The 20,416-nt window shown below is 37.5% G+C and overlaps 2 protein-coding genes across 2 annotated transcripts; both read right to left on the bottom strand.

Moving 5' to 3' along the window:
• Window positions 1–107: 107 nt before the first annotated feature.
• Window positions 108–2,187, bottom strand: LOC122655813 (xyloglucan galactosyltransferase MUR3-like). The gene has a single exon (XM_043850161.1). The coding sequence runs from the start codon at window positions 2,036–2,038 to the stop codon at window positions 377–379; it is 1,662 nt and encodes a 553-aa protein (XP_043706096.1). The 5' UTR covers window positions 2,039–2,187; the 3' UTR covers window positions 108–376.
• Window positions 2,188–12,335: 10,148 nt separating this feature from the next.
• On the bottom strand, window positions 12,336–15,599 carry LOC122655443 (probable LRR receptor-like serine/threonine-protein kinase At3g47570). Its single transcript, XM_043849640.1, has 2 exons — window positions 13,469–15,599; window positions 12,336–12,800 (listed from the first exon to the last, which is right to left on the bottom strand). Exons 1-2 carry the CDS (start codon window positions 15,597–15,599, stop codon window positions 12,382–12,384), a joined length of 2,550 nt encoding a protein of 849 aa, XP_043705575.1. The 3' UTR covers window positions 12,336–12,381.
• Between the last annotated feature and the right edge of the window lie 4,817 nt (window positions 15,600–20,416).

The following is a 20,416-nucleotide window of genomic DNA, read 5'->3' on the forward strand; positions in this document are numbered from 1 at the left end:
TTAGTCTTCTTGTATTCTTTGACATGATCAAAGAGCTAAAGGAACATATGATTACAGTCTACTGTGTGAACAACTTTTCAAAGAATAATAATAATAATAGATACATCAATGCAAAATGGAATGAATCTGACTTTTACTGAAACAAAATTATTTCGAATGTGGAGAACATTTCTCTCACATTTACATGTAAACAAGGTTTAACAAAGGTGAGAGAAGATAAATGGCAAGTTCTCAAAGAATTCATCACAAGGTTCTCATTAGGTATCTATCATACTTGCCATCACTCACCCACTTGTGGAGCTAGGATCGTTCAAGCCCCTGACTGCTGGAATCATGCTTGACTGGAATTTATATGATGAAGTTTCTTTTCCTCCAGTCATGATTTGTCCCTTTGTTCATTCTTCCAAGAATTCTTAGCAGCTTCTGCAGATGAACCATCTGAATCCCCATTATCCTTTGGTTTTGAGAAGAAAGGATCCCATTCATGAGGCCCTACCTCACGTTGTCCTTCCTCTAGCAGTGCATACTTCCAAGCATTCTCCTCAATAAAGTTAGGATCCTCACGGTCTTCAATAATGTCCTTTCTCAACTTGGTAACTTTGTCAATAACAGCCTGCACTGCTACATCAAATGCATCTTTAAGAGTCTCCAATCTTGACCTTGGATCTGCAAATATCAATCTTGGTATGAGGCTTATAACCTCCTCCCTCATGATTTTCACCTGCTCTGGAGAAATTTGGAGAAGCCTTTCCTCGATGCTAACTCCCTTCTTACGTATATCATCCTCCGGAATGAACACCGAGTACTTCGAATAATTCCTTGGCAGATGCCATGTGTACTGTGCGTAAGCTGAGCCAGGATGGAAGAAGACAGGTATACAACCAGCCAACATGGAGTCAAATGCTGATCTTCGAGTGTAAGAATCACCCTGAGGTTGAAGGCAAAACAGAGAACTCTGGAACATCTGCATAATACTGCTTGGAGAATGACATTTGCTCTCCCCAAAATCACATTCCAATAACTTTCCAACCTTGGAATTCTTGCACTGCTCAATGATCTGCCCTCTAATTGATTTGGGATTGCCAGGACGTGGAGCTCCAGCAAAAGAGAAAAGCCATGGTCTCTCCAATTTCCTCATGCGATCCTGCCACAAAAAGACATCAGCATCGTTTGCTGGATGGAAGTAGGTAGGGTATGGTATAGCAAAATCATTGGCATTCCATGGGCTCGATTCAACCACCAGCATCGACATGTTCTTCGCAGCTGGAAGAAACAAAAGCTTGCTACCCCAGTCAGAATCTTGATCAGTTAATCTTCTGAAATCCCAGGTTATTCGGCCAGCAACCAAGAAATGGTCCTTTCCACCCATAACATTCCACTCCGGTCTCTTAGCAAGCCAATCCACCAAAGCAAGAGAAGATGCATCTCGAACGGAAGTGTTGTAACCCCAAAGGTAGCGGGATATATCCAAACCAGCATAGAATGGAACGAAGATGGCAGCAGCAATCGAAGAATCTTGTGTCAAGCACTCATACTGTTTCATTCTGTTACTAAAGATTACATCCACAGCAAACTGGTTGGTGGCATACCATCCAGTATTAGAGAAAACACCTTCAACATTCTCCAGTGGAGGGCCAAGCCCAGCATTGCTGGTGAATTTACACATGTTGGTCCAGAGGCTGAGACTCTTGCACTCCTTGAGCATTTCCTCATTGAACTGTGGAGGGAGATCATGGACATAAATGTACCTTCCCCCACAAGGATCACTCTTGTTCTCTACTGTTCTCAAAGCCCGCATGAACGGATAGTTATCCGGCGAACGACGAGCCTTGAGTTGCTTGCTTTGCGATGGATTAGGTTCTATGTTTATGGATTCATCAATGTTGCCACGTCCAATGAAAACAAAATGGAAGTAGAAGAGTAATAACCAGAACAAGACAGACAAAGACAGTAACCAACAAAGACGAGACTGTTGATTCTTTCCGGTAGCTTTCTCCATTAGCTCAGGAGGATTGCTCGCCGACGGACGGCGTCTCATCAGATATCAATAGGACTGGTTTCGATCAGTCAACAACAAAAATCCGAAATGGGTCTTCCAGATTGGGCACATAAAGGTAATTCTACCATCGAAAACCCAAGAATCTCAGATTACACAAACTCTAGCGTTAATCCAGAATCATAAAATGGATCAAGCGGAACTCAAATTCGTCAAGATTCAAACAACCTCCAATTCAAAACCCCAAACAAATCCTAAACAAGTTCAGCAAATCAAGACTAGACAGAGAACTCGAAAGCTAAGAATCAGAACCCAATATCAGAACAAAACCTGAATGATCAAACAAAACAACCTAAACCGAAATCAGAACCCAATGGATTCATTCATACAGAACTGTACCTTTCACGAGAAAAGGTAGAAAAAAATTTAACCTTGGATCTTCCAAATATGTCTTAGTAGTCAAGAAATTGGAACCAGATCTAGTTGATAATCTAGTTAAACTTTCAGGAAAAATTCTACGAAGGATGGGAAGCAGAACTTACAGGGTTTCCGGTGCATTGACAAGACTAGTAGTGTCTTTTGGATCTTCTCGTTTTGGAAGTGTTTACAGAGTTTTCTGTTTATAAACCGAGATGACAAGCTGGCGCACGTTAGGATTGTACGCCGCCCTCGTCTTGTCGGTCGGTGAGCCGTGGTAGGGAAAATTATCTCCTCCAATCCCTGTCTGGCTCAGTTCCTCAGATCTTCTAATAGGGGGTGGACCTCACCAGGGCAAAGTATTTGGGCAGGAGTAGGGTGGTCATTCCAACACCCCTTTGTTAGAGGAAGTTGGTAACTGGGCCGGGCAGAGAAGAACTAGATGTGATAAAGATCTCTCGTGGTAGGATCATTATTTTCTCAAGTTCCCTGTGCAATACAGTTGTCTGATTCCTCTCATAGGGGGCAAAAATGACAATTTAACCACACTCGGGCAGTGTGTTTGGGCAGGGGGGTTAAATCATTAACCGGACAACCAGGTGGGCAGGAACCTGACAGGGCAAAAAGCACTCGGCCTATATGCCGCGTTGGATCATTTGCTGATGTGTTCCTTTTGCATGCCATGTCGGATCGGTTGCTTATGGGTACTCCTTTTGCATGCCACGTCGGATGCTAAGCTAACGTGCCTTAGGCCACCAACCCGAGATTGACGCTGCATGATTGCAAAGATTTATAGACTTTATAAGCCCAAAATGTTGACCACTTTTGCTTATTAGTGCTCATAATTATATATATGTATATATAGATATTTTATGAAAATAACTATGAACATATTCGATGTCTTAAGAAGTGTAGAGATATCAGATGCCAATCATACGATTGTGATCGTTAATCAGATTCACTATAGAGCGAGACATTGGTGGGTCCCAGGGTTTAAGCATGTAATGCTTCTTTGATCCAATGAGATGAAAACAAATGGAATTCATATAAGAGAAGTAGAGAGTCACCAAGACCATGGATATAGGTAGGGTTCACTCGGCCTAGTTCGGGCCAGTTTTGGTGTGGGAATGGTGAATTCAAAATCAAACCAATAGCGAAAGTTCAGTTTTTGGTTTTGGGTCGTATCGATTTGTTATCAGGGTCGGTTTCAACTTTGGTCCGATTTATTTTTAACATGAAATTATTCTTTTGCCCATCAAATTAACCATGTGCTCATTAAAGAACAAGAGTGAAATCCAATGAAATAAAAATTTTGAAACAATTCTTCAACAATTTTAGAAATTTCTATCCTACTTTATTTCTATTTCATTAAAATAAAGTACAAAAATCAAACCAAATAATTTCTAACATAGAAATCACCTCCTAAAATCGAAATAGAAATCATACCAAATCAAACCCATGAAGCATCTATGAACTCTGGTTTTGAAGGAATACCCCAAGAAACTAAAGCGAGAGGGATCCAACAAGGTGCCTCAAGGAGATTTATCGTTGGGATTCAAAAAAACATAGAAATTTGAACTGATTCAACAAAAATGTTACATTGATTAACAGAGAGTTAGAACACAACCCTTGGCCATTGGAGCTTTTCACCGCTCCTTTTAATTGCAGTTTGAAGGACTTGAACTATGTGTGTATTAAGAAAATGGATAAATTAATCATTTGAATGGATTAGGATCGTCTCTAGGAAACCCAATGCCCAGGGTGCTGCCAGGGGGCATCCAGTGGTTGAGCTGTGCCGCACACAACTCGATGCATGTCTAAGGATATATGCGGCACAGCCCAACAAGCAACAGCTGGCAATACCCTGGGCGTGCTGGGCTCCCTAGAGACGAGTTAAATTCCATTTGCATAGCCCATAATTTAGCCTTTAAAGCTAAAAGTTAGAAGTAGGAAGTTTTTTTTGTTTTGGTAATAAAGTAGGAAGTTAAATGCCTTATAAAATTGGTGAATGTACTTCTTATATTCTCTAAAATTGTATCACGATGGGTAGGCATCTTTGTATCCCACATGGGAGGATCGATGGTACAAAAATTTTGTAGGTAGGTAGGACCTACAAAATGCACACCGATTACTAAATAAAGTTGGCCATGTGATAAAACAAATGATTGAGAATTAAGATCTACAAAGAAGGTAAGAAGGTAGGTGTATGAGACTACGGAGGAATGCATGGGCATAAAAGGGAGAATATGCCCATTATATAAGATCTACAAAGAAGGTAAGAAGGTAGGTGTATGAGACTACGGAGGAATGCATGGGCATAAAAGGGAGAATATGCCCATTATATAAGACCATGGTTTGAGGTTTTGGTATCGTATTACCCGATATATAACGGTTTTGTGAGTGATCGATCTCGATATCGTATCAATATCGTATCAGTGATATGGTACAGATAAGGGGTAAATTTGTTAAAAACCTCATTTTTAAATGAGAATCTGGGGCAAATTTTTATGGTGCGGTCAATCCGTGCCAATACTAGTCTAATACCGTATCAATTTCCAAATTGACAGATTCCCGTTCTGATACCATGCACTAAAATCATGTATAAGATGGATGTTTATTAAATTTCTGGTTGAAATTTGAGACATCACTAATCTACATCATTCCTTAAATAATCAAAACTGTCACATCAGCCTTCTATAATGACCCAACTGGATATGTGTCATATGCCCACTCTGATTGGACCACGTGGAACTGCTTGTCCTCAAGGATCAAGGGTTCCACAACTCTTTCCATATATTAGATAGAAAATTTGTTTTTGGGATTCAATGTATTTCATAAAATAAATTACTAATTAATTGTCTGTATTTTGATATAATATTATGATATTATTCTTATGGGAAAAGATTCTCTAAGTCAAACAGTCGTGGTGGGTAGATTAGCTCTCTCATGAAATGACCTCTCTACCCTTCTATAGTTTCGTCAGTCTTCTATACTCCCCTATGTCTCTTGTTCCCTAAACCCATCCCTTATTTATTTTAGTATCTTTTTAGATATCGACTAAGAGAGAGAAGAATACATGGCATCAACAACAATTCTACCACATGTTAGGACATGAAATAAAAACCATGGAACTCAAGTTTGGTTATATCACCATGCAATAATTGTTGTTTTATTATTATTATTATTTTTTCATTTGTTATGGAGCATTACACTTTAAAATATTTAGGCAATTACTTATTAGGAAAATCTTATTGTAATCAACATCAGCAGAAAGAAAAATCATAACCATATATTTTTGCCTTTTTAGTATAACACGGTTTTTTTTTTTTTTTTTTGCAATGAATAAATCCTATCATTTTGCATAAATATTGCATTAAATACTGTATTAAATAACTAATTTTTTGAAAATCCTTTTTTAGGGTTGAATTAAATAAATTTAACAATAAGATAAAAGCCAAATAAAATAAGGTTACGATTGGTGAGAACAAGTTACACTCTTTATTAAAATTTATCAAAACAAAAAACCCAGTGAAAACTGTCCCCTTAAGTTATAAAACCCAGCATTATAAATGGGAAGTTCAACTGCCCATGGAATTGATTAATTAGTTCTAGAAGAGGACTTGTTCTCAAGAATCCCCTTCTCCTTTTGATGAGATCTCCTTTGGACATGTTCCTACATAAATGAAGAAAAATAATAAAAAAACTGAATTGACTCATTTTTCTTAGATAAGTTTTTTTTTTTTTATAAATATTTTTCTTAGATAAGCCATGGCTATAAGTTGCAACTTTTGTGAACCCATGAGTCAAGGTTATGGTGACCAAGTACCATTTCCACCTATGGTTTCAAGAATTGGATTGGAATAATGTTATTCTCATAACTTATTTTGAAATCTGCTATAAATGTTCTTTGATCTCTATTTTTTTTTTTTTATTAAAAAAAATAACAGAATATCAATGAAATTTATTTATTTAGTTAGATCAATAAGACTTCAGAATAAAAAATTCCAAAAACAATATCATATGTGTGAAAATCTTTGCTTCTTTTTACTTGGTCTAATTTCTAGGGTTTCAATCTATTACGATCAGATTCGAATCAAAATCAATAGAGGACAATGTTAGTTTTTAATGAGTTTAATTAATTATATTCTAACTATTGGTGTGGGTCTATGGACATAAAACCCGGCTTGGAACTACTTTAAGGTTAATGGGGGTATACTAGTCCTTTTTATTGTAAGTGTAAACAAAAAGTAGAGTTTTGTATTATAAATACAAGGTTTGGTGTCACTTGATATCATTCTCTGTTCTTCCCACTAAGAATTTGAGAGGTGCATGTGAGATAAAAAGATTGGAGAAGATCCTAACCAAGGTTTTTGTTCGTGTTCCTCGTGGGGAATTCTATCAAATTCTCTCCAACATATGTGGGTGCAAGGTACACATTGTTTCTCCTGTTTTCTTTTCCCCATCGTATCCAATTACGAATATTTAAAAATCCAAATTTACAATTCCATCCAACAAATTTCATGGAGAGCTTTACTTTTATTGTGCTCCACAAGATGGAGAGCATACGCATTACAAGGTGTGTGTGTTGTACACAATAATAATAAGTTCTTGTCTAAGAAAAGGACATCACAATCCAAAAAAAGTGGGAGAGACAATAGAGTGAGGATCAAACAAAATCACAAGGGGCCCAGGAGTGCTCAACCACAAGTTCTCATGGTGTTGGGGACCCCTAATAATAAGTTGGAAGTAAAAGATGATGGCCATGACTAGGGTTGGGATCATTGACATATGGAGAAAGAGAGAGAGACACATACATGTCATAGCATGAGTTTCATAAAAATACAACCCCCCCCCCCCTCCCTGGAATCCTGTCAATTTCTGTGAAGGGGTGTTTTCTTGGTTTGTCCCCTCTTATTTTTAATTCCCTTTGGGGTTTGATGATTAGGCAAGAGATCACTACCTGGTCACATAGCCTCTGCATCAGCACCGAGTCAATGAGAATCCACACATGGGCATCTATCTGGATGAAATTTTTTATTTCACTGGGGATTGAACGGTAATTCTGCACACTCCTATGTTTCCCACCAGTTGATTGGGCTGTTTTTGTCATGGTTTAAGAACTCAGTACCGGAACTGGATTGAAATTGACTGAAACTCAAGAAATTAGAATCATGAAGAAGCAAAGATATTCCCAAATTTTGTGGACTTTTATATATTTTTTAATGCAATAAACTTGGAGATCTTGCTACAATTTTTAAGTTTCATTATTATTATTATTATTATATTATTATTTTAGTGACTAAAAGAAGGAAACAATGAGTAATCAAGCATTGATGTGGACCAATATCCACCGCCAATCAATGTGCACCACGTGGCATCCCATGTGGGATGCCCACGGAGAAACGTGTAAACATAACCGTGTGCACAATTGGAAAGTTCGGTTTGGTTTTGGGTTGTACTGATTTGTTATCAGGTCAGCTTCAGTTAAGGGTGTCAAAACCAAATTGAAACCATTTACCAAAATCGAACTGAATCGTTTGAACCAAAATCGGCAGGCCATTTAGTTAAATAGTCCGGTTATGATTTTAGAAATACCATCGTTTATTTAATCGGTTTGGTTTAGTTTAGATCGATTAATCCAACGGTTTCAAACCGTGTAATCCAATTAAAACCGATTATAACTAAACCGTCTAACCATTTAAAAACCCCAAGTTTCAAGGGAGCTATTGATTCATACTGTTATGTGCTTTTGGGTCTCAATATTTTGAAGGTCTAACCATGGCTTCCGTTGTTTCTATTTCATTCTTAATTTTTATATGCATCTTCCTTAATGGTTATGTGCATTCCCAAAGACCCCCATTTTCTATTAAAAAATGTAGCAGCTAATCAATGTAAATTAGACTTAGTAAATGGTTTATGAAACCATCTAGTAACCGTCTAACCAAAACCATGTAAAACTGCTTAAAAACCATTTAACAGAAATCGTTTAAAAACCGTTTAATCGAAACCGTTTACCAAACGGTCCAAGTTGTGATTATGAGACCGTTTAATTAAACGATCTGGTTACGGTTTCCACCCTCAAACAACCAAAACCGAATCGAACCGAACTGTTTAACACCCTTAGCTTCAATTTCAACCTAATTTATTTTTAGCATGAAATTACTCATTTGCCTATCAAATTAACCATGTGCTCATTAAAGAGTAAGAGTGACATAAAATGAAATAGAAATTCTGAAATAGCTCTTCAGCTATTTCATAATTTTTATTTCATTGCAATAACGTGTAAAAGTCGAACCAAGCAATTTTCGAAATAGAAATCATCCCTTAAAATCCAAATAGAAATCATACCAAATCAGATCTAAGAAAGCAGGCTGGGCATCTATGAACACTGGCTTTGAAGGAATACACCAAGAAACTAAAGCGATAGGGATCAAACAAAGTGTCTCAGGGGGATTTATCGTTGGGGTTCAAAAAACATAGAGATTTGGACTGATTCAATAAAAATGTAATATTGTCTGACAGAGCCGGAAGACAACCCTTAGCCATGGGAGGTTTTCATGGCACTTTTTGATTGTTGTTTGAAGTACTTGAACTATATGTGTATTAAGAAAATGGATAGGTCAGTCATTTATTTTTTTAGTGAAATAGATCAGTCATTTGAATAGCCCATATTTTAGCCTTTAAAACTAGAAGTAGGAAGCTGAATGCCTTAACAAAATTGGTCAATGTAGTTCTTATTTTCTCTAAAATTGTATCATGATGGGTGGGCATCTTTGTATCCCACATGGGAGGTTAGATGGTAAAAAAATTTTGTAAAATGTCACACCAAACAAAGTTGGCCATGTGACAAAACAAATGATTGAAAAATGGGTTAAATACACATGCATCTAGGGCTGTAAATGGATCGGATTCGGCTCGGATAGTGCTATATCCGCATCCGCATCCGATTAGCTATCAGACGGATTCGGATAGTGCTAAACGGATACGGATCGGATATTTTATTCATTTACATGTAAATATAGCTTTTCAGACAGCTATAGTCTATCCATATCCGCATCCGTTTAGCTTTAGGACGGATTCGGATAGAGCTAAACGGATACGGACACGGACACAGATACATAGACGGATTTCGGCTATTCATTTACACCCCTACATGCACCTCCTAAATCGTCCCAATATTTTGCATGCCCCCCTTAAAATTCTGACAATTCCACACGTACCCCTTGAAATTCTACGGACACCCCTTATTTTTTAAATTAATCCCATTTAAGTCCACGCCATGAATATCAGGCATTAGATGTCAAATTTTTTTTATTGGCCAAACTACCCTTTCTTCTATCAACCCTATAATTTGAAAAGAATTTTTTGCCCAACCCTCATCTTCCCCAAATCATACTTCATTTTTTAACAAATGTAGGTTCGACTTCTCTTAATCCTCTAGCAGTTCAGCTTCCATCGTGACACCATCTCGTTTTTTCTCTCATTGCAATGGGCTCTGCAAACAAGGACCACCCCTCCACAGCAAAGCCCAATCCTTCTTCCACCACCAAGCCCTCGAAGAAGGATCTTCTATCCTCTCTACCTTTTGATCAGCTCGGGAATTCCGAAGACAAAAAACCCTAACATAAATCCTTTTGTACTTCCTCCCAGAAACATAGACATGGAGGCCAATACAGCTCTCACCATTGACGACTCCGAAGAAGATTTGATTCTCCATGACTTTGAGTTCCTCACCCGGTCTCGCCGTTTGAAGCAATTAGCTAAGTTTTACAAAAATCACTATTGGGCTTTAACGGAGAAACTTAGGGTTAAGTATAGGGAGTATTATTGGAAATATGGAAAGAGCCCTTTTAAGGAAGAAGAGGAGGTGCAGGAAGTGGTGTGGAGGAAAGTGGAGAGACCAATAGGTCTAGTTTGGGGAATGGAGAAAATAACAATGAAGTGAAGAATAAGAGGTGTGCGTTCACATGATGATACATCAAAAGTCAGGCTTGGGGGGAAAAATCAACAAAAGATGGTACATCCAAAAATCAAGGTTGGAGGAGAAATACGAGGGAGGTCCCAACTAATAACAAGATGCCTATTTCTCATTGTGTTTGGGCTCACAGAACTAATTGAAAGAAGCATATTTCTAATCTCAAAGAAATAGCTTCTTCAATATGTTTTATAATATGTGATGTGGAGGTTCATCTTCTTTTGTTTTTTTCCAACCATATATGGTGAATTACAGTATAACAGGCAAGCTTATCAATAATATCTGAGATTGACTTGCCATTGATTTTATTTTTTTTTTAAATTCACCTTCTTTCTCTCTTAAAGGGAAAGATAATTCTTTGATGAGGCCAATACTTGCTAAGGATCATTTTCTATACAGATTTATTAAAATAATAGCACCATACGTAGTATTGTTTTAAATAATTTCCCAACAACAATGGTGAAAGTACCCAAATCCATTTAATTGCATAATCCAATAGAAAAAGAAAGTGTTACCCACATAACGACATGCAATAGTTATCTCTAACTGGGCTTTCTAAAGGATTTCTTTTTTGTCCATTTAGAGCTTTAAAAGAAGAACAAGAAGAAAGAAAGAAATAAAGACAAAGGGAAAAGGGAAAAAAGAAGAATCAACTTCTCTTCCCAATCGATAATTAATTGAAACTTAGGTCTTCATGTTGAAAGCAATATGAAATATTTTGATTTTTGACCTAGGCCTTAGTAGAACAGCCAAAGAAGATAATACTGAACACTTTTTTTTGTGCTAAAGATCAACTTAGAATATATTAAAAAAAGAAAAAAAAAATTACAGAATTTATGTTTGGGCATACCCGGACGAGATACAATAACAAACTATGATTTGATTCTTCACCTTCGGCATGACCATCAGCAAAGAAACCAAAACATATAAACAAGTAACAGATTATTGGTGAAACTTGAATCTACGTCTCGCTTGAACATCCTATGAAACTTCATTCGTAACAGAAGATGGATAAGAGGACAAAGACGAATGAGATCTTTGATTGGCCACAATTTTGGATAAAGCATCTGCTATAGCATTTGTCTCCCTAAAACAATGAGAGATTTTCAATTAAATTGAATTGATGAAAAGCTTGAAGTGCCTCCATTGTCTAAGAAAACCCCATGGAATAACTTCCTACAGCAGGCAAGAAACCACTACAATTGAGTCACTTTCAAACCAAATATTCCTGCAACTCCTATCCATTGCAATCTGAATAGAATGGAAGAAGGCAGATAGTTCAGCTTTAAAATTAGAGCAAACTCTCCAATAAAACTCAAAGCTTCCTTGGGATAAACCCCTAAGATCTTTGATAATAATTCCAACTCCTACATAATCTGGGTTACAAAACACAAAAACCCAAAAAAGTCTACAATGATTCATTGATGTCCCATTTAATTGCAGTTAGCAACTTGAATTTGCTTTGCCATTCAACTTTGTTGAAGACCAATAAGTATAATATTAGTCAAAATGAAAATTAGGCCACCAAGGTTAATAATGTTGCAACCAGAAAATGAATTAAGGAACAACATTTGAACCAAAGTAATATAGCCCCTCCCCCCACCCAAACCAAAAAAAAAAAAAAAAAAAAGCCATACCATGCTCTTGTTATCTAAATTACTTAGATTAAAAGCATAACAACTCAAGGGAAAAGGATCTACACATTGTCCGTGTACAGATTCCTCGGTACGCCAAAACACAACATGGGTGGGATCCACCCATGTTCTCTCTCCTCAAACTTCCTTATTATACGATTCTAACATGAGTTACCCATAAGCCCGAATTAGTCGTGCGTCATGGGAAACCCTCTCCCTTAACTCAAACTTTTTTTTTTCTTTTGTAAGTCTCCCTTAGCTCTAACAAAAGAAAGAAAAAAAAAAATTCATTTCATCAACATGTGCAACAAACTCAAATATTGAAGGAAATGATGACTTACCACTTTTCATAGGCCTTATTATAGTTCATCTTCTCGGTGGGTGCCAACTCCAAGATAAATGTCCCGGATCAGATGTAGCTCTTTGACCACATCATTTATGTCCATTCGATGCCATGGTGATTCAGTTGAGCAGGTAACTCCAATTCTAATAACTGAATTAAGGCACTCTTGCACTCTATTCTTTGTGCATCTTCGACTTCCAGTTATGTTGGTTATAGTTGTTGCTGCCGCATCTTCATCTTCTTCCATGGGGAGAAGTAACGGGTCGACAACAGCCATCACTCCATCAAGCAAACCCATCTCAGCCCAGAAATGAAGATTGAAGTTATCTTTGAACATTTCATGAGTAGGCCTCTTCCCTGTGAACATCTCTAACAAGAGAATCCCATAACTATAGACATCGCCATGCGTTGAAACATCAGCACCAGCACCATACTCTGTAATTTATTCATCTTAGATTAGTGCTTTTATAACTAGTGAGAATAGGAGCAAAGTCTATTGGTCTCTAGAAGAATAACATAACAAGACATGCATATCAAGAGAGGTTAGGGAATCTTCAAATTTGTTCTTATAGTGCTCATCCAAGGCACATAGAATCCTCTTACACCCATAGTTGTGGATCTAAATCCAAGACATCATCTGATAGCATGATATCAAAGTATTTGATTGTATGACTTTAATGCGGCATGTGGCCACATTAATCTATGTATAGGAAAAACTACCAACCCCTACACAAACTAAATGCATAATTCTTCGATCAGAAAACTATAGTTTGTAGCTAATCACATTCAAGGTATGCTTTGATTACGGTAAGGAAAGATGCAATCAAAACTTCGGCTTAGAAATAAAGACACTCAAAATACCATCTAAGTATACATATCTTTTAGTATTTTATATTATTACGTTTTAGTTGTTTGAGATATTAAACTTATTTTCTTTTTAGGAAGGGATCAAAGATGTCACAAAATGTATATGTAAATAGTAAAGTTTTGTGGTGGAATAGGTAATAAAAATATAAGATTCATAGTACTACGGTATGCTTAGTCACAACTTTCGAAAGAAGAGGAAACAAATATACTATATATCAATAAAGGAAGTATATTACCTGGTGCAATGTATCCAATAGATCCTTTTACTCCGATCGAACTAGTGTGATTTTGAGATCTACTTGTGACTTTTGAAAGAATTCTTGATATCCCGAAATCACCCAAATGTGCAGTCAAATCACCATCGAGAAGAATATTGCTCGGCTTTAGATCACAGTGAATAATCGGCGTATGACAACGGTGGTGAAGATAATCCAATGCTGTTGCCATATCAATGGCAATATTCAATCTTTGAACAAGGTTTAAATGCCAATGTTCATCTTGTATTCCATCTGCATATGGATGTAACCATCTATCCAAATTCCCACCGGGCATGAACTCATATATTAAAGCCTTAAAATCATTGCCTTTAAAATCTATACTTGAGCAAGATGTTAAGATTTTTACAAGATTACGATGCCGAATGTTTCTAAGGGATTCACATTCAGCCATGAAACTCTTGGAAGCACCCCCTTGTTTAATGTTGAGGACCTTTACTGCAACAATGGTTTCCCCATGATTGAGAACTCCTCTGTACACAGAACCAAAACCCCCCTCTCCAACCAAATTTGCAGAAGAAAATCCATCGGTAGCTTTAAGGAGTTGGGCATAAGAGATCTTAAAATGATGAGCCCCTATAAAAGATGAAGGGGATTCTTTCCTTTCTTTTCTTCTTCGGTAGCTAATGAAAAAAAATATCATAACAATCAAAAATAGAAAGCCCCCACAACCACATATGATGACTATCAGCTTGAAAACATGAGGCTTGCCATCTTGTTTTGACTTTTGAGTTTGGCATGATGACAAATGAAGTTTTGGTACACCACCACAAAGCTTATTGTTTCCAATGACTGAAACTGCACTCAAATTTCTAAAGATTCCATCTGCTGGTACTTCACCCTCCAAATGATTAAATGATAGATTTAACTTTCGTAAAAACATAAATTTACCCAAATATTTTGGGATAAAACCAGAGAAGTTGTTGTGTGAAAGATCTAAATCTTGAAGACCTCTTAGAGAACTCAGAGACGATGGTATAGATCCTTGAAATGAGTTACTCTGCATAAAAAGGTGCTCTAGGCTTGTACAAGCACCAAGGGTGCTAGGGATTTTCCCATACAACATGTTTTCAGAAACATCTAGGATACCAAGATTAATCAGTCGACTCACTTCCAAAGGTAGAGAACCAAAGAAAGAATTTCTACTCAAGTATAGCTCTATTAATGTGGAAATATCAAATATCTCTCTGGGGATGATACCATTAAATCTATTACTGGAAAGGACCATGATCAACAAAGATTTGCATTTTCCAAGACTTGAAGGTATTTTTCCTTGGAAGCGATTATAACCTAAATAGAGCTCAATCAATCGTGTCAAGTTTCCAAGAGAAAAAGGGATTGGCCCTGCGAATCTATTCCCATTTAAACTGAGACTATTTAGCATTTGAAGTCTCCCAATTGAAGTCGGAATACTTCCTTCTAATAAGTTATGAGATAGACTCAAGAGTTGTAAGCTTACAAGGTTCCCTATCCCCACTGGGATGTCTCCAGATATTTGATTTTTTTCCAGTTCGAGTCTTGTCAGTTGAGTCGATAAGTTTGCTATGGAGTTGGGGAGCATGCCACCAAACTGATTACTGAAAAGCTCCAAATATGTTAAACTCGTACAGTTGATCAATGTGTTGATAAAATTCAGATCATCAGCTTTTCCACTTCCCAAATGATTCATGGACAATGAAAGCCCATAGAGTTCTGATAGCCTTCCAAAGTCAATAGTTACTTTTCCAGTAAGACTGTTGCCGTGAGCTAAAAGTTCTTCGAGTTTTGACAAATTGGACACAGAAATTGGAATTGATCCATGAAACTGGTTTCGTGAAACTGAAAGCCCCAATAGATTAGGAAGACTGAAGCCTAAATTTGGTGGAAGACTCCCTTGAAGTTGATTATGTCCAACATCAAAAATTTCAAGTAAGGAAAAATTGTATATAGTGGGAGGGATAGTACCAGACAACTTATTTCCAAAAACCTGAAGAACTGTTAATCTTGTCAATTGGCCAAGGGTATCTGGAATACTTCCACTTAAATAATTGTATGCTGCAGAAATGGCGTCAAGGTATGAAAGATTACCAAAGGAAGGTGGGATTTGTCCCATCAATTTGTTGTAATGGAATGAAAGGAATTGAAGCTTCAACAAGGTACCAAGTTCTACTGGAATTTTCCCCAAAATATTGTTGTTACTTAAACTGATTTGTATAAGATTGGAACAACGTGATATGTTGGGTGGGATTTCCCCTCCAAATGAATTGTTAAATAGGAATAAATAACGAAGCCTGAATAGAAAGCTTACTTGATGAGGGATTTCACCATGGAAGCTATTGTTGTAAAGTGAAATCTCTTGAAGGAAACTGAGGTTTCCTATTTCTGGAGCCACATAACCCACCAACCCACTGGATTGTAAACGCAAGGCTTTAACCCTGTTTAGATGCCGCCGACCGCCACATATAACGCCTGACCACTCACAATGGGGAACAGAGTCATTCCAGGAGCTCACAACATGAAAAGGATCATTGGTTATGTGAGCCTTGATGGCCAACAAGGCTAGACGATCTGTTTCATTTGAAAATCCTACTGATTGTGAACAGTTGCTGCTGCACCAGAGAAGAAGAAGAAGAAGAAGAAGAAGAATGGAAAAACCCATGAAGCTAAAAAGTGTTAATTTGAAAATTTGTAGATGGTGGAGAAGTAGGAGTACGAGGCAGAACGAAGTCAGGAAGAGGAGTTGGGTTTATGAGATGAGTATACTAGCGATCATCAATTGCAATTTAAGGATGAAAGTATTGAGAAGAAGACAAACCAGCTAACTTTTCTGAGTCGTCTCTGTTCTTGGTCTTTGCTTTTCATCATCAACTTGTGGAATGGGATAAGTAGTTTTTGCTTTTTGAATCAACGAAGTAGAGACAGAAAGTTGGAATAAAAGTCAGTCATTGTGGTATGGGAATATTTTCCTTCGTTTTCACAGGTATGAATGCAGACTTTTTGTCTAACAACTATTTCATCAAAATATCTCTTGTTTTTGTTGCTTTCATAATAAGTTTATAAAAAAATAAATAAAAATTGTTGTATGCAATGCAAGGTTCAAAATCCAGGTATCGGATTCGGGATCGGTCATGGTCGAAACCTTTTCGAATCAGGATCGAATTGGCCCAAATCGGCTAAGATCGGTCAAAAAAACCCCCAAAATCGTTTTTTTATGGATCGGGTCATGTATCGATCAGAGTTGTTGGGTGTTGTGATCTCGGGATCGGATTGGCCGATATTATCTGGATTGGATCGGTCAAAATCGATTGGTATCGGTCAGTATCGGTCAAGAAAATATAAAAAACTAAAAAAAAAAACTTAAAAACTTTGAAAAAATTAAAAAATATACAGTTGGATCAGATCGGTCGATCCAACCGAGTTGGCCAATCCAATCATCGATCCAATCAAACCTTGTTGTATCGGTCAAATCTCGGGATCTTACTTGGCCAATACCGATCCGATCTGGCCAATATCGACCAATCCGATCTGATCCGATCCGACCAATATCGACCAATCCAACCCGATACTTCAAACCATGATGCAAAGGGGATTGGCATCAAGAATGTAATTAAGTGGATTTCGGATTTACATTTACACCCCCCATCCGATCACCAATCGATATTGTATCTTTACAAACCACACACCTCACAAGTGTGATGCATAATATTTCTAACCATGATCTACAACTCCCTGTTTTATTCTGCACAGGTACGGGTACAACAGGGTCGAGCTTTATAAAACCCTAGCCCAACCCCGAGTCTCCTAAGCTGGGCCCAGGCCCGACCCGACCCGACCCTGACTCAGGGCTTGAAAAATCCAACCCTGACCTGCACTCAGGGTCGGGGAGAAAATTATTACTTTTACTTAAAATAACACTATAATAAAATGTTTATATCACTTATTATCTTCATATATAATATATTATTTAACAAAATGTGAGTGCCATTTAAAGTTTATAATATATATACTATATCAATATATATTTTATAGTATAACTTAAAACAGGGTCGGGCCAGGCTCTGCCCGAGGCCTCAACCCTGACCCGACCTGACCTTGACTCAGGATTAGAAATTTTCAACCCTAACCCGCCCTCAAGGCCAAGATATCTCAGCCTAGGCCCTGTTCGGGCTCAAAGCTGGCCAGGGCGGGTTTGGGCCAACATGGCCAAACTTGCACCCTATGCGCAGGCATATATGATCCTCAACTGAGATTAACAGGTGGGCTTTTGGCATTTTGCTAGCTGGACAAGGTGTTTTAACATCTGCAAGTTCTCTCAACTCAACGGACATAATAGAGGCCAAACTTTTTCGAATCCTACAGGGGTGGAAACATGTTACAAAATCCAAGATCCAACTAAAAGCAATCTGGTGCAACAATAGAATTCTAGGAACTTTTTCCCAGCTTTTTGACAATATGTGCATCACTTGGAACTTAGTCCAACCTTTTTTTGACTTAAACTGGTTTTTTTGACAATATGTGCATCACTTGGAACTTAGTCCAATCTTTTTTTGACTTAAACTGGTTTTTTTTTTTAATAGTGCCCTTAGGAATATGGCTTCCACTGCCACTAAGAATAATTGTATTATCTTTAAACACTTCTCTGATGTAGAGATGGGTTCTCGTTATTGTAATCTGATCTATTTTTCTTTTTAACAAAAAAAGGGGGAAAATTTCATGGACACCCCTTCTAAGTATTCAATATGTCACGGACTTATCAAATTTTAGAAAAATATCACAAACTATCCTTATTTTATGTTTTTATTTCAACTTAATCCATTCCGTTAGGTCTGTGCAATTAAGTTGCTGTTAGTTCTTTTATAATGATAAAATTACCCTTATCATAGGATGAACTTCCCATGATACCCTTAAGGATAAAACCCAAATACTCATGTTTTAATGATATTACCTTTGAGATTCCTTATTTTTTGTAAACCCAAATTTACCCCTCCCCTATCCATTCCCTTCTCCCTCCCTGCAACCCCACCCTTGCCCAGATCACCGTGCTCTGTTAGCAATTCCCCTCAAAATTTTAATATTTCCTTAGATTGATTCAAAGACCGCTAATATTTCCAATTAATTCTGCAAACATTTAGCAACCAAACTGAATTTCGATCAAAATCTATTACTTCACAGAAACTGAGAAACCCTAAAACTGATAATCGAGAAAGTTAAAAGCTTTACTGAAAGAGAAGGTCTGGTTTTACAATTTACAGATCAAACGATACAAACAAGTACAAATCAATCTTCTTCCCCGTTTGACCACTCCTGCTGCAAGCCTGCAACCCCACGACCCCACCTTCTCCTCTTCTCGCGTGACCACCCCCACACCCACCCACCTCTGCGGCCAACCCCGACCCCAGACCCTATCGTTGTAACCCTATCTACCCCCGCCGTTGCAAACCCCCATGGTTAAGTATGTTTATGTGATCAGGTATCCATTGATCCAAAACTGCATGTTATACGGTTACTAAGCGAAGAGACGAATGCCTCTGCATGTTATACGGTTCTTAACCCCCGAAATATCATCGTTTCTGTTACCGACCTCTTCAATTCCGGCCACACATATTCATTCTCCTCCTTATTCTTCAGGTCGCCGCCTCTATTTATTTTTTTAATTATTCTCTTTGTTCACATTTCTCTGCTCCTTCCCTTTCACTCTTCACGCATGTAAGCTCTGCTCTTTCTCCCTCTGAAAATTTCTGATATTTGGGTGTCCTTTAATGTCTAAAAATTTCAAAAATGCTGCAAGATCAAATTGTTCACTCGCTTCTGCTTGAGTTTTTAACTTATAAATATGTGATTCATGTTGCATTAGTGAAGATCTCCAAAGAAAAAAATTGAATATAAATCCGTTTTGGGATTTTTCGATTTTTGATTTACCAAGTGCATTGGCTTATCATTTTGGATCTGTTTCTGTGGTTCATCCTTGAATTAACAGCTTTGTTTAATTTTGGTACATGATGCATTCATTTGAAATCTTGTGAAATCTATGGCTGCCCATTTTCTTCTTGAGTTAATACTGGAAGATCTTGAATCTCTGGTGGTCTACTTCTCTCTCTCTCTCTCTCTTTCTGCATTCGTTTCTGAATCCAAATATTTGCAATGTGCACAGGCATGGATGGGGTTTTAAGTGCTTATAAGAAAAACTATTAGCTCACATCCTCTGTGATACGTTTGAGGAACAGAGGGTAGAGCAAGCGAGGGTTGCAGAACTGAGGGCATGGATGGGGTGGGGTTGCAAGGGGTGTATGTCTGGGCGGCGATTGCAGCGGTAGATTATTGCGGAGGTTGGGGTTCGCAAAGGGGGCTGGTGGTTGTACAGGTGGTGGTGGTGGTGGTGGTGACGGATGAGAGTCTTGAAAACGAGAAGAAGAAGAAGAAGAAGAAGAATAAACAGTAGATGGGTCCCACTTATTTGATTAAAAAACGTTAACAGGGAAGATGATGGAATTATAAGAGTTTTTTTATTAAGTTACTAAAAGGGTAAAATCAACATTTTAACTTTGGGTGCTAACCCTGTTTTACGTAAGGGGAAAGATTACCATTTTGACCAAGTTTGTTAAGTCCTTGTCATTTTGAATACTTAGAGGGGGTGTCCGTGAAATTTTCCCAACAAAAAATGGTTTTTTCATGTATCTCCCTTGAGAGGTGAGGTATCACATAATTATAAAAACATTCCTTAATTTTGGAAAATTCTACGTGTCCTCTTGAAATTCTTAAAAATTAACACATGCCCCCATTCCATAAGTATAGAACTAACAATCCCTCATTCCGTTAGTATAAGACTAGCAACCTTAAGAACAAGGGATAAACTAACAAAAATACCCTTAAAAGAAAAAAGAAAAAAGAAAAAAATAAAAATTGCAACTCATCTTCCCCAAAACATTTAGG

The sequence above is a fragment of the Telopea speciosissima genome, chromosome 3 (assembly GCF_018873765.1).
Source record: "Telopea speciosissima isolate NSW1024214 ecotype Mountain lineage chromosome 3, Tspe_v1, whole genome shotgun sequence".
NCBI lineage: Eukaryota > Viridiplantae > Streptophyta > Magnoliopsida > Proteales > Proteaceae > Telopea > Telopea speciosissima.